Genomic DNA, 15,539 nt, shown 5'->3' on the forward strand with positions numbered 1-15,539 from the left:
ATATTTTGTTTTCCTACCATTTTGGAATTAAGAGTCTCCAAACTCTGAGGGTGAAATACTGTCATTAAGGCTTCAGTGTTCACAGTTTCACTGCACTCTCTCTGGCATGTCAAAGATCGTACCTCAGTATTATCAGATGGGTCTGTAGAATCAGAACTAATGGGAACCTGAAAAAGAAAAAATGTAATTGTCCCAAATGTATGCTTAAAAATTTCTGTAAGAAATAGAAATGCTAATGTTTTATCTGTCATTTATAAACCACCATCTATCTACTTAATAAATATAAAAGCAACATCTCAGAAAGACATTGTGTTTCTATCAAATTTAGAGATATAGACAAATCAATGTCTGGAACAGCAAACTCAGAACTTCTGTGAACCCACTGCCCTATAAAAGCAACAAAATACTGGCAAAAGATTTTAAAAAGTACCAGTTCAGAACACTGGAAATTTACCAAAGGCACAGAATGAACTGAAAAGCAAGGATACAACTGAAACTAATGAACCTCAGTAGGAACACCAGATTCTGTTAAGTTTTGACTTGAGGCTATTCCCATCATCCCTCCTCCCAAGCTCAGAGATATGGTAGCCATGAAAGCCTGCATTAAGACAGCCGATGGATGGATCTTTTGGCACTTTATGAAAATCCCCATCCACAGAACACAGTCAATACTTTGACCAAACAATAGCTCCCTAGAAAATCTCCATTCTCAGAGTGTTGTTATCATTTGATTTGATTCAGAGCTCAGGTCTCTGAAAAAAAGCCCCATCCCCAGGGCATTACAGAAAGTCATAGTAATCTGCTGATAACATCACAGCTGCCTAAGGCTATAATTTCAGTTTGGGGCAAACAAGAGCCAGGCTAAAAACCTAAAAGGAAGATCTGGATAACAAGATAAACACGGGGAACTTTGAAAGATTCTGAGAGATTCTTGGGGATCTAGAAGTATATATGCATGTACAGGGGTATGAAACTCCCTGGGAAAGAAATGGGACAGTGGAAGGACCCAGTCACTCAACTCTGGCTGACTTTGGAGGTAAGCAATGAACCCCTAAGGCTGATTTATAAGCTACCTGAAGTTTGAAGTATACCTTCACTAAAGATTTCCTGGTAAAAAGTAGAAAACTTAATAGTTCAAGGTATTTAAGGAACTCTTCTGATCCATCACTGGCTGACCACCAATTTATACTGACTCATGGGGGTAATCCAAGAAAGCCAGTTTAAAAATAAAAACAAGAACTATTTAAAAAGAAAAGGCAACCAATAGAAAATGGCTTTGAGAGGGTCCAGTTCCTGGATTTTGTAAACTAAGAATGTAAAGTAGCTATTGTAAATATATTAAAAAAATGAAAGGAAATTAAATTTAAAAAAATAAAGGACCCAGTTAGAAAGTGGGCAAAAGATCTGAAGAGACCTCATCAAAGATATAAAGACAACAAATAATCATAAAAAAATGCTCAGTATTATATCGTTAAGGAATTGTAAATTAAAAAAAAAAACACTGAGATACTACTGGCTATTAAAATGGCTAAAATCCAAAACACTGATAATAACAAGTACTTGCTGCTGAGGATATAGAACAAGAACTCTGATTTATTGCTGGCAGAAATGCAAAATAGCACAGCCACTTTAGAAGACAGTTTGGCAGTTTCTTACAAAGCAAAACATAGCCTTACTATAGGATTAAGGAATTGTGCTAATTATATACCCAAATAGTTGAAAATGTATGTCTACACAAAAATTTGCATGTGAATGTTTATAGCAGTTTTATTCAGAGTTGCTAAAAACTGAAAGCAAACAAGGTATCATGAGGTGAATGGATAAACACTATGGTATATCCAGATAATAAAATATTTTTCAGCAATAAAAAATGAACGGTCAATAAAACCTAAAGAAATAGAAAATTTGAACTTACTAATAACATGTAAGGACATTTAAAATGTAATCCAAAACCTCCCACCAGAGAAAAACCCTGGGCCAGATGGTTTCATGGGTGAATTCTACCAAACATTTAAAGAAGAATTAATGCCCATCCCTTTCACATTCTTCCAAAAAATTAAAGGGGATGGGAACACTCCCAAACTAATTTTACGAGGCCAGTATGCCCCTGATACTAAAGTCAAATAAGAACATTACAAGACATTACAAGTCCCAATCCCAATGAATACAGATGCAAAAACTCTCAACAACATACTAGCAAATCAAATTCAAAAGCACATTACAAGGCTCATACACCATGATCAAGTGGGACTTATCCCTGAGAGGCAAAGATGGTTCAACATACATAAATCAATAAATGTGATAAACCACATGAATAAAGGATAAAAATCTGATCATACCCATAGATGCAGAAAAACCATTTGACGAAATTCAATGTCCTTTCATGATAAAAACTCTCAACAAAGTGGGTATAGAAGAAACATATCTCAATTTAAGAAAGGCCATATATGACAAGTCCACAGCTAACATCATACTCCATGGTAAAAAGCTGAAAGCTTTTTCTATGAGATCAGGAAAAAGATAAGGCTGCTAACTCTCACCACTCCCATTCAACAAAATACTGTAAGTCCTAGCTAGAGCCATCAGTCCAGAAAAAGAAATAAAATGCATCCAAATAGGAAAGGAAGAAGTAAAATTCTGTTTGCTGGTAAAATGATTTTTTATACAGAAAAACCTGAAGACTACCAAAAAAACTACTAGAACTGATAAATGAATTCCGTAAAGTTGAAGAACACAAAATCAATGTACAGAAATCTGCTTCATTTCTATGTGCTAACAATGAAGCAGCAGAAAGTGAAATTAAGAAAAACAAATCCCAGGACACCTGGGTGGCTCAGTGGTTGAGTGTCTACCTTCGGCTCAGGGTGTGATCCTGGAGTCCCATGATTGAGTCCCACATTGGGCTCCCTGCATGGAGCCTGCTTCTCCCTCTGCCTATGTCTCTGCCTCTCTCTGTGTGTTTCTCATGAATAAATAAATAAAATCTTTTAAAAATCCCATTTATAATAGCAACAAAACCAATAAAGTATCTAGGAATAAACTTAACCAAAGAGATGAAAGACCTGTACTCTGAAAACTATAAAACACTGATGAAAAAAATTCAAGATGACACAAAGGAATGGAGACATTCCATGCTCATGGGTTGGAAGAACAAATATTGTTAAAATGTCTTTATTACTCAAAGCAATTACTCATTTAATGCAATTCCTATAAAAATTCCAACAGCATTTTTCACAGAACTAGAGCAAACAATCCTAAAATCTGTGTGGAATCACAAAAGACTTCAAATAGCCAAAGCAATCTTGAAAAGGAAAAACAAAACTGGAGGTATCATAATTCTAGATTTCAAGTTACATTAAAAAGCAGTAGTAATTAAAACAGCATAATACTAGTATAGACACACAGATTGATGGAATAGGACAGAAAACCCAGAAATAAACCCACAATTACATAGTCAGTTAATCTTCAACAAAGGAGGAATGAATATCCAATGAGAAAAAGTCTCTTCAACAAATGGTGTTGGGAAAACTGGGTGGCCACATGTAAAAGAATGAAACTGGACCACTTTTTTATACCATACACAAAAATAAACTTAAAATTGACTAAAGATCAGATCTAAATGTGAGATCTGAAACCATAAAAAAATTGAACAGAGCACAGGCAGTAGTATCTCTCACATCAGCTGTAGCAACGTTTTTGTAGATATGTCTCCTGAGGCAAGGGAAACAAAAGCAAAAATAAACTATTGGGACTGTATCAAAAGAAAAAGTTTCTGCACAGCGAAAGGAAACAAAACTAAAAGGTAACCTATCGAATGGCAGAAGATATCTGCAAATGACATATCTGACAAAGGGTTATAACCATATCCAAAATATGTAAAGAACTGAAACCCCAATACCTACAAAACAAATAATCCAACTTAAAAATGGCCTCTAGAAGACATGAACAGACATTTCTCCAAAGAAGATACCCAAATAGCCAACAGACACATGAAAAGATGCTCAAAATCACTCATCATCAGGGAAATGCAAATCAAAACTACAATAGGATATCACCACACACATGTCAGAATGGCTAACATCAACAACACAAGTGTTGGAGAGGATGTGCAGGAAAAGGAACCCTCTTGCATTGTTAGTGGGAATGCAAACTGGTGCAGCCATTCTGGAAAACAGTACAGAAGTTCCTCAGAAAGTTAAAAATAGAACTACCCTACCATCCAGTAATCACACTATATGGTATTTACATAAAAAACACAAAAACACTAATTCAAATGGATATATGCACCCCTATGTTTATTGCAGCATTATTTACAATAACCAATACAATACAATAGTGTGTGTGTGTGTGTGCGCATGCACACACACAAGGGAATATTATTGTGGCATACACACATATACACACACATGCAATGGAATATTTTATATAGCCATAAAAAGGAATGAAACCTTGATATTTGCAACAACATGGATAGAGCTAGAGAGTATAATGTTAAGTGAAGTAAGTCAACCAGATAAAGACAAATACCATATGATCTCATTCATAATGTGGAATTTAAGATACAAAACAAATGAGCAAAGGAAAAAAAGAAGAAAGAGACAACCAAAGAAATAGACTCTTAGCAATAGAGAACAAAATGATGGTTATTAGAGGGGAGGTGGGTGGTAGATGGGGCAAATAGGGAATGGGGATAAATGAGTACATTTAAAAAAAAAGCATTTCCTAGCAAACCAGTATACTGACTTGTATTCTGTATATACTCTTACTAAAACCTCTAAAAGTGGATTAGAGAAACTAGAAAACCTTAGAACTCTGAATTACATTTGAAATGATGATAAACTCATTTTGAAACAAAATCCTTTCTTTACAACTGATCATACCCAACTACTAGAGGCACCAGAGAGATTTTGGGGAAAAATTCCGGTTCTTCAGGTTTAAGAGATACAGATAAATTGAAGGAGAAAGAAAGATAAGCAAAGATTAAATCTAACACAGAGAATGAATCTGAAATGGAATAAGCCAGGAAAAAAAGTGATATAAGCAAAAATATAGAAGCACTGGGAGAGAAACTACCAGGACTGATCAGGTTTTACCTGCATCCTCAACATCAAGCTAAGGAATATCCTGGGTGCACACCTGAAGAGAATGAAAGATTATAAAGTTGGGGCATGAAAATTCTTGATGGTTAACATGAAGATGCTGGGTCTGGAACTGAGATATATATACACTGTAATTACATGTTTTCATTGTGTTTTTCTTTTATCAAAGAAAAAGCTAGTCTTATCAATACTGCATTATAATTGACTTAGCATAAAATTTTTAGTCTACTCTGCAGAGGTAAAAGCTGCTATAATCCTATTCAAATAAAATAATATAGCCTGTAAAACCAATGTTGATTTTTTTCTTTGAATTTTTAATTAAAATACAATAATTATAATATGATAAATTTTATCAATCTATTAAAAATGTGAGTTTCCCAGGCATTGAAAGTGAAAATTAGTTTGAATTGAAACTACCTACATTTCGATAAAGGATATACAAAACATCAAAATCAGGCTCTTAACCACCCTTTGCCAAAAATATTTGCCTTTTCTAATATTTTACTAGTAAATAGCTTTGCCACTATTTTCCTTTGGGCTATAATATTTAAGTAAGGCTGAGCTCCTTGATATTAAATAAAAGATACCCAAACTGGTTTAAAATTGCTGTCTCTCTATAGAAGTCAGAGGAGAGTCCTTTTTTAAGGCCTTATTAAATATTAAATATAGTTTGAGTTATTAAAAGCTATGTTACATGAAAGCACAAGATGTGTATTATCTGAGATACTGCAGATACAGTCAAGAAAGATCAAATGGTAATAGTTTTTAAATGTGACAATTGAATTTAAATTGGAAAAAAGTAAAATCAGTAAATATGAGTTCCTAAAAAAGGATAAAGTTCTTAACTCTAACTTCTGCTTTATAATGTGACTTAGAGAATATAATTTCTTTGGTTCTGGTCTTTTAAAAAAAATAAATCTAAGCATGAATAGAAAAAGTACTATGAGCTTTTGAAAGAATGGACCACAGTGAAACACAAACTTTTTTAAAAGAATGATTTGATTGTTATATAATTACCTCTGTGCTAATATCATGACACTGAGTTGAAGCTGCTCCGCACTTGAGTCTGAGTTTTGCCACCAGTTGCTCAAAGTCTTTAACCTCACTGAAGCGAAAAGCTGTTTTTCCTTTGATGCTAATGATGACAGATTTGCTGGAATCATTTGTCTTATCTATAGCTACAACCTGGGGGGTAAAAACATACTATAAATGAATCACATTCTCCCTTGTTACTGACATTTTCAGGCAAAATATGTTTAGCTTAATCTTTTGTGGCTAAAGCTTTGGTTCATGGTATGACTTATTAAGGAACAGATTTTGGATGCTAGTTGCACCACTGACACAAACTCAGTGCAAGTTATTTCACTCCTCAAAAAAAAAAAAAAAGGTTTTATCAACACGTAGCCTTAAAAAATAACAATACAAATGTAAAAATTCAGTGCTACAATGCTGACAATTTGTTTCTAACTTACATAAAAGCTATCAATTCTATTATTTGACTATGCGTTTCAAATATAAAAGTCTAAGTTTTGGTATTCATAAATGAGCAATCATGCTCCATCTTGAGTCATCCTGAACCCTTATCTGGTTTGTAAATTTTTAAGTTTTTTCTATTTTCACTTTTAATAAGAACTATAAGGCTCTTATCCTAGTACTTTTATCCTGAAGAATAATACTGAACTTAAAACATGATTATTGGGGCACCTGGGGGGCTCAGTCGGTTTAAGTGTTCAACTCATGATTTTGGCTCAGGTCATGATCTTGGGGTTGTGAAATCAAGCCCTGCATTGGGTTGCATGCTGAGTGTGGAGCCTGCCTGGGATTCTCTCTCCTCCTCCTTCTTCCCTCTCCCCCACCCACTTGTGTGTGTTCTGTCAAAAAAAAATGATTCTTTAAAAATTACAAAAAGGGTGGTACAAATAAAATTTTTGATAATTTACAGAATTAAATGATATTTTATTCTGTGAGTGATAGCATTTTCAAACTAAAACTGATATGTAACCAAATGTATATTACCTCTCGTAATGGAATGATTACACTACATAGATTGCCATCGTGGCTAGCAAAGCAGACATAGTTTTCTGAGACGCACATTTTTCCATGAGTATTAAAGTGGCTGAATGGTACCCATAAGAAACATTCATGTACTTCTTTCAAGGTTTCTTCTTTGGGGAGCCTAAAAAAAGCACTGAACTGCTCACTGTGGGCTCGATTTTCCAGACCTCTGAAGAAAAGAACAAAGGGGGCTCAAATAATGACTTCTAAAGTGCACACATGCCTGTATTGATTAATCTAAATGTACTGTAAATCAGAAAGATTAAATACTACATGCTATGTTCTTAAACTATGCAATGGAAGATACACACTGATTCATAACAAATTCGTTTTCCTTGTTCCTTTTTCCAATTTTGTTTTATTACTAGATTACAGTGCACAAGTTAGAGATAATGTAGGACTTTAAACCATCTGTTAAGGAGTGATTTACCAGAAGATTATTATTATATTATTATATGTTCATAATATGCAAATATGGCTAAACCAGTGCTGGTAAACAATTTTTATCTGTGGTTATCTGAAAATCAAGAGTCACCCAGTTCAAACAAAATAAAAATGCAACAGAAAAAATGAACAGAAAAAATTAAAATTTACAGGATCAAAATTTAGACAAGAACAGTACATATAAGACAATATTAAAATTAAGTAAGACAAATATTTAAATGTATGTTTAGGGACGCCTGGGTGGCTCAGTGGTTAAACATCTGCTTCTGGCTCAGGGCATGATCCTGGGGTCCTGGGATCGAGTCTCGCTTGAGGCTCCCTGCAGGGAGCCTGCTTCTCCCTCTGCCTATGTCTCTGCCTCTCTGTGTGTCTCTCATGAATAAATAAATAAAATCTTTTACAAAAATAAAAAATAAATGTATGTTTAAAAAAAATCCATACTAGAGGCAAAAAAAAACCCAACACTGCTTGCACAGTACTGGGCACAGGATAGATGTCAACAAATAAAGATGACTTGTTAACATACGAATAAAAAACAACTGCTTAAAATAGTACAATTTTTCTAGAGGCAGTAAACACTTGTGTTAAGCAGCAATGCCATCTGGGGTAGTAAGTAAATTATGCAAGTTCTAACACAAAGCCAACAAAGTTAAAACCAAATTCATCCTTCCAGTATATACTGTTTGAATATATGGCATTTCATCATGTCTCTCAAACTAATTCTGAACAGAAAACCACATTAATTTTACCTCACTTAAATTATAATTTGCTGGGTTATTTTATTATTTTAAAAGATGAGTTTTAGGGATCCCTGGGTGGCTCAACGGTTTAGAGCCTGCCTTTGGCCCAGGGCGTGATCCTGGAGGCCCAGGATTGAGTCCCACGTTGGGCTCCCTGCGTGGAGCCTGCTTCTCCCTCTGCCTGTCTCTGCCTGTCTCTGCCTCTCTCTCTCTCTCTCTCTCTGTGTCTCTTTTATGAATAAATAAAATCTTTAAAAAAATAAAATGCAGATTTTTAAAAAAGATGAGTTTTATTTATATAAATGAAAAGATGTCCATGGTATATTATTTTAAGGCAGAAAAAAGCAGACTGCGGAATAATATGTGATGTTTAGTCCCAATCATGTCTTTTGCAAATACTTTTTAATTAATGCATTAAAAAGCCTGGAAGGATATACACTGAACTGAACTATTGTTAATGTGCTTCTCTACTCTTTAAATTATAGAAGTGATACATATTGGTAAAAACAATAAGCTGAAGCAAAAAAGATTCAGTTTTAGAAAAAAGTCATTTGGAGACTGAGTCTAAATAAGCTATTGTTCTTTTCAACTTACTAGAAAAAAAAAGATTTAGATGTATATGGTTTTCGGGATGCCTGGTGGCTCAGCAGTTAAGCATCTGCCTTTGGCTCAGGGTGTGATTCCAGAGTCCTGGGATGGAGTCCCACATCGGGCTTCCTGCATGGAGCCTGCTTCTCCTTCTCCCTCTGCCTATGTCTCTGCCTCTCTCTCTCTCTCTCTGTGTCTCTCATGAATAAATAAATAAAATAAAATCATATATATATGATTCAATAGGCTCTCTTAAAAATGCACAGAGACAAAAATGGATTTCCTGTATCATTTAAATACAGACTTGGTAATGAATAACTCACTGATAGATGGCCTTTCAGAGGATATTCTAAGAGAAATAAAATGGCTAAAACATTTATGTTTATGGTGGCCAACCAAGGAAAAACTTACCAAAACAAATGCTCAACTATATATAATGTAAATAAATGAGTACCTAATCTTTATAGAGTTCTATCTGTAAATCATGCACCCCTAGACCTCTAAAAAATTCACCTTGCTGATCTATTTTCCTGAAAAGCAGGCCAACTCACTCAAAAAGAAATCTTTATGTATAAATTTTAGAAATAGAAATAGGCAAGTAGAACAACCATACCCAGTTAGGGCTATGTAGTAATCACACAACCCTCTAGGTCACTTGTTCTGGTCTACCCATAGGACTGCAATCTCAGTTTCCCATACAGTCTATACCCTCATGCTCCTTGCCAGAAGACACATGCACTAGCTGTTTCTAGATCCTCTCTTCTCTCCCTCTCTTTTGGCATGCTCATTTCAGTCAATTGTTCTGAGTGTTGAGCAGTATGAAAGGGCTCTGGTCAGTTTCAGCAAAACAAATATAGTGGCAAACAGCTATCAGAGATACTTCTCATGGTGCCTGGGTGGCTCAGTCAATTAAGTGGCTGACGCCTGATTTTAGCTCAGGTCATAATCACAGGGTTGTAAATTCAAGCCCTGAGTCGGGCTCCATGCTCAGTATGGAGCCTGCTTGTCCCTCTCCCTGCCCCTCTACATCCCCACTTAAATACATAAATAAAATCTTTTAAAAAATTATGTTGTCTATAAATGTTTAAAAATAAACAATAATTTTATGCTATCATACCTGAAATTATCTAGACTACTCACAGAGAAATTTAGACTAACCATGCATATAAAAATCTCTAAATTTCTAAAAGCACTCCAGGGCAAATCCTACTGAGATCTCAATAAATAATTTTCAAACCTAACTTCTATTACTTCTTAGGATTAAAATTAATGGAAGGGATACCTTTGTGAAATGCATACAAATAAACAAAAATACCCCACACATCAATGATTAATTCCAAAGAAAAATTATCATACAACATAGAACAGTTAATTTTTAATGATAATCAATGTTATCATTCTTTGGTAAAACAATACTTTAAAAAGTATTAAGCTCTGAAAAAAAAAAAAAAAAAAAAAAAAAAAAGTATTAAGCTCTGAATACCTCTTGGTGATTTGTAGAGGATCATCAAGGATTGGGTCATTAGCAAATGTTTCCTTATCAAAAAGTCTCTTTATGGCATAGTTTGCCAGCTGTTCCATAAGAAGATATGTTTCATTAATATGCAAAAACATTGAAAAGTAGTGATTCTCCCCTTGGGAACACACATGAATACTTTCTGTTAGTAAAACATTTGAAGTCTTTTCAAGTTTTGAGACTGCATCCCAGGAGATAATGAGTTTTACTGCAAATAAGAATTACAAGCAGATATGATTAAATTTCTCAATACTGATTAATATTTATCAATCAGGTCTTTTGAAATAATAGCTAACCACTCCAAAATGGTATGAACTAAAACATTTTAGACTTCAAGATCAGTTAAAGTTTTGAAGCGTGACCATGAACATACAATAGGTGATTCTAAGAACAGATATAATTTTAAAGAATTTTTAAAAAATATTCAGATTTTATATTTAAATATGCTACTTTACAGAGTTGCATAATCAATGATATAAAAGCTGTATGCGTGTTATGAACATTACTGTTTGATTCTTCTTTATAACTTTGGGCCATTAGGTATTAGGGCTACTATGTTTATATTGTATCTCTAAAACAAAGATTAAAACATGAATTGTAGAAAGTCAATAGTTTAGAACAACACAAAAAAAGGAGTTATATGCCAGGTCACCATCATTTAATATTCATTCACTTTCCACAATATGCAAGGCATTCTGTATATACTTTCAATGGCTCCTATGTTAAGGATTCTTTTTCTAGATGAAGTGAACTTTTTAATGTATAGTTTAATTACTCTTAATATCAATCCTATTGCTTTATATACAACCTAACAACACCACAGAGTTGATAGGTCAGTCGGCATGTTCAAAATCATGGTAAGCAACAAAAGCCACTTACTTTCTGATCCCAACAAAAAAGAATAGAAGCTCAGAAAATTGGTGCTAAGATAGAGCCAACCCTGACAAGGAACCCGTCCTTTCCAGTAACTGCATGAGTAATAGGTCACTAACTTCTCCTGCTCTGGTAAACCAAAACATTTTCCAAATTTCAAAAGTGCTTCCCGAAATTTCTCAGGATCATCTTCTTTTGCAAAAGAATGTCTTCCCTCTTCAGCAATCAAACCCTAAAGGAGACAAAATATTTTTTAAAAACTAATTACTTCCTACCAATAAAAATACATTTTATATATTTAAACAGTTCACTGAATACAATCGTATATATCTACACAGGTACATATACCTATATATGCGTGTACATTAGTGCTTCTCTTAGGACAGAGGTGAGCAAATTTTCTTTAATTTTGTAATTAGGCTTTTTCTAATGCCTCACAAGGAGCTAACACAAATACAGGTGCTAAATATTTTTTTGGTTGAGCAAAGGATTCATCCAAATTCTAAGCTTAAGAAATACTAAAATGAAAATATCCCTAAGAGCACTTATAAGGGGACCAGAAACTAATCATTGACTTTATAGTTTTCTTTAGCACTGATTCTGACATTTATATGTGTACTTATGCCAATATTGAAAGGTGTCAGGAAAACAATGACCTTCCCACATGGCTTGTGATCCTAAAATAAGATGGTCAAAGATTTTAATATCCCAGCTACAAAATACATCCCCATCACTTACTCTTATTTTTCCTTGTACAAAATGAGTAATATCTTCATTTGAATCAAACACAGATAAGGTCTTCATGATATTTTGTTCCAACCAATCCCAATGTTTGGTAATTTCTTCTCTGTTGGCTCCTAATTGAAAATGAAAAAGAATAAAAGATTCAAGGGAAAGTCCACAACAAAACTGCTCTTGATATTTACAAGCTTAGTTCAAAAAGAAATAAAATTATATTTGCTCATTTTCAGAAATGATCATAAAGGAATAAAGATATTAATTACATTTATTCTCTATTTCAATCTCTATATATGGAGACAAATACTATTTTTCACCTCAAATGAGAGACTAAAATATTTAATGAAAGGAGAAAAAATAAATACAACTCATGAGAAAAGATACAAAATTCTGAAAACAAGACGCCAGTAACTGGTGCCTACAGCAACCAATATTTTTAAAGAGAATATACAGAGTGCCAGGACATAAATATAGAATTTAATCCATGGTCTTCAAATAATACAGTCAATACTATCCCTGTAATCTATGTCACTGCAAACAACATGCACATGACAATACTATGTCAACGTCAACATGTTACTGAAGTCACAATACCAAGTATAATAACTTTAATTAATCACAAATAAAAGCCATGGGAAAATTTTAAGCCTTTATTTTGGTCCTTTAGGTATAAGGAAGTTTTATTAGTAGGTAATTATTATAGCTCTACATCATGTTAATTTGGGGGAATAAGTAACACAATAATCCTCCCTCTTTAAAGTGGAATGGACATTTTTCCCTACCTAACTTCTACCAACCAGATTTAGAGTTGAGGTTACAAATGTCTCAAAATGTCAGCAGGTGTAATGTCTTCCTTATTTAGTTTAAATGACATTCAATTTAAGAGAGCCAACAGAAAACACCAGCAACACTAAAGAAAATATATAGGGAAATGCAAAAGACAAGCCACATATCTTTAAAAGTTCATGGTATGCTGTATGTTCACACATATAAACTATCCAGGAATTTACATGGGTTTTTTTTTAAGTGTATCTACTTGGGAAGAGAGGGGGAGATGAAAGAACGAGAAAAAGGAAGTCTTTCAACATTAAAAAGGTCAGAAATTTGGGATTTTAATTTAGACCAACATTATAATGGCATCATAAAAGAAGTAAACTGTCATTTTTTTTAAATTTTGAGTTGTTTTATTAGAAAGGATATCCTAATTCATTTTCTATGTACAAGGTATATTTATGTGAAAGCATCTCAACTATCTCAGCATGAATGAATACATAGCATTACCAGTAAAACATCTCTTCTTAGGATATAATGCCTTTTGTGAGAAAGTAGGTGTGTAACTAAAAATGTTTCAAATTTTTAGGCTTCTACTTTCTTGGGGGACAATCTTTAGTTTTGGGCTTAATTCTCCTGAGTTATTACAGATGAAATGAAGTATCTCATGAGGAGGTTCTCATCTTCTCAGCAGTTGGGTAAGCTGAAGAAAGGAATCATATAGCAGTAGTGCTGACCAAAATTTGCTCAAAATTTGCTGGAACACATGCTTTACATCCCTCACACTAATGGATTTTTTTTTAAAAACTGTAATAATCTGTAATCCTTCTTATCTAAACAATTAGATTATCTTGTCTCTCAATGTAGAGTTACATGTTTAACTCTTTTCTAAATCAAAACTGAGGAGAATAAATGTAAATATTCAATTTCTTGGGCAGCCCCCGTGGCCCAGTGGTTTAGCGCCACCTTCAGCCCAGGGTGTGATCCTGGAGACCTGGGATTGAGTCCCATGTCAGGCTCCCTGCATGGAGCCAGCTTCTCCCTCTGCCTGTGTTTCTGCCTCTCTCTCTCTCTCTGTGTATGTCATGAATAAATAAATAAAATCTTTAAAAAAATTCAATTTCTTAGTATCTTTATTTGTTTGATTATACGTTTTATTTTTTATTTTTGATTATTATTTTTTATTTTTATGATTAAAAATCATACTCACCACATGCAATTGACAGGTAAACTTGAGAATCTGGTGTCTGGTGTAGGATGCGAAATGGAGCAACTTTAGCAGTAGAGTCTAAGACTGAATCAAGAGTCCCAACCAGAAGCCCTATTGTAATAAAGAGACCGGTGAAATAAAGATTTTACAAAACATAAAACCAGTATCATTTCATCTGAAAAAAAAAAAAAACAATGGATTAATCTTTTTTAAAATTTCCAGCCCAAAGTTTCCTTATAAAGATTTTCTTAAGCAAAAAATCTATTCAGGATGAAAGGATTACTGTGATCCATTGTGAGTAGTGCTTGAGAATATTATCTTTCAATAAAAAAAATAAGTCAGGTTCAATCGTCTGAATCTCACTATATATTTACAGCACTTATATATATCCTTTACTAAGGTTGTACATATAGCACTAAGAATGTAGATTCTGGTACCAGAGATTTCCTGAGTTTGAATACTGATTCTGTCACTTGTGCCAAACTGAACCAGTTGTATTTACCTTTTTTTTTTTCATCCTCATTTGTACAATAAGGTTAAAATAGAACCTACCACAAAGGGTTGTTGTAAAGACAAAATGAGCTATGCTTACACACAAATATTAGAACAATGCTTAGCACGTAGTGTAACACTCAATGTTAACGAATGCTATTATTATATAAGAAAATCTTGGATATTTAAATAAGATAAAACCCTGATTAACAAAAATGTATAGGAAGGGGATTTTCTTTTTAACAATTCTTAATGCCTCAATTTAGAATTCAAGGCTTTCGATCAATTAGTTCCAATGTAATTATCTGATTATATTTCCTACTCCTTCCTAGAACAAAGTTTGCTGCTTTACAATCAATTACTTTCTCGGGGGCACCTGGGTGGCTCAGTGGTTGAGCACCTGCCTTTGGCTCAGGTCATGATCCCAGGGCCTTGGGATAGAGGTCCACCATCAGACTCCCCACAGGGAGTCTGCTTCTCTCTTTGCCTATGTCTCTGCCTCTCTCTCTGTGTGTCTCTCATGAATAAATGAATAAAATCTTTAAAAAAAACCCCACAATTATTCTCTGTTAGAGTCTTTGCTAAGCAATTCCTTTTTTTTACCTGTATATGCTAATGCAAGGCTCCCAGCTCAGTCCAGCTAATCTAAATTCTACATTTTCTTTAAGACCCACTTCCCATATAGAACCTTTACCGGCAACGTCAAGCAATAGTGCCTTCTCTTTTCCCTGATTACTTGAAACACTTACAGTCTATGCAATACAACCTAGCATTTTGATTATTAGGCTAGTTATCCATTTTATTATTTTTTTATTTTTTTAGGCTAGTTATAGCTACTTTCTAAATGCTTCATGTATATGAATCTAGTCTCCTTACCTAAATTATTGGTTCTCTGAGAACAATTCATGTTCTCTACTCCTGGGTTTGTATCACCCCTAACTTTCAACATATTGCTGGGTACAACAGGAGCAAAATTTCAATGGGATGACTGAAATATATAAAACTACCTTCCT

General features: G+C 34.0%; 1 protein-coding gene across 3 annotated transcripts in view; it reads right to left on the bottom strand.

Annotated features, from left to right (window-relative positions):
* TBC1D8B (TBC1 domain family member 8B) overlaps positions 1–15,539 on the bottom strand; it is a 66,756-nt gene that overhangs the window by 31,871 nt on the left and 19,346 nt on the right. For 2 of the 3 annotated variants that reach the window (XM_072818055.1, XM_072818053.1), the window contains exons 2-8: positions 14,035–14,145; positions 12,054–12,172; positions 11,322–11,547; positions 10,410–10,650; positions 7,116–7,323; positions 6,117–6,284; positions 18–167 (exon numbers count right to left, since the gene is read on the bottom strand). In XM_072818055.1, the coding sequence (XP_072674156.1) occupies positions 18–167; positions 6,117–6,284; positions 7,116–7,323; positions 10,410–10,650; positions 11,322–11,547; positions 12,054–12,172; positions 14,035–14,145 (1,223 nt within the window). The remainder of the gene's footprint in view (positions 1–17; positions 168–6,116; positions 6,285–7,115; positions 7,324–10,409; positions 10,651–11,321; positions 11,548–12,053; positions 12,173–14,034; positions 14,146–15,539) is intronic. The other variant, XM_072818054.1, reaches the window with a different exon arrangement.

This window comes from Canis lupus, chromosome X (assembly GCF_048164855.1).
Source record: "Canis lupus baileyi chromosome X, mCanLup2.hap1, whole genome shotgun sequence".
In the NCBI taxonomy this organism is placed as follows: Eukaryota; Metazoa; Chordata; class Mammalia; order Carnivora; family Canidae; genus Canis; species Canis lupus.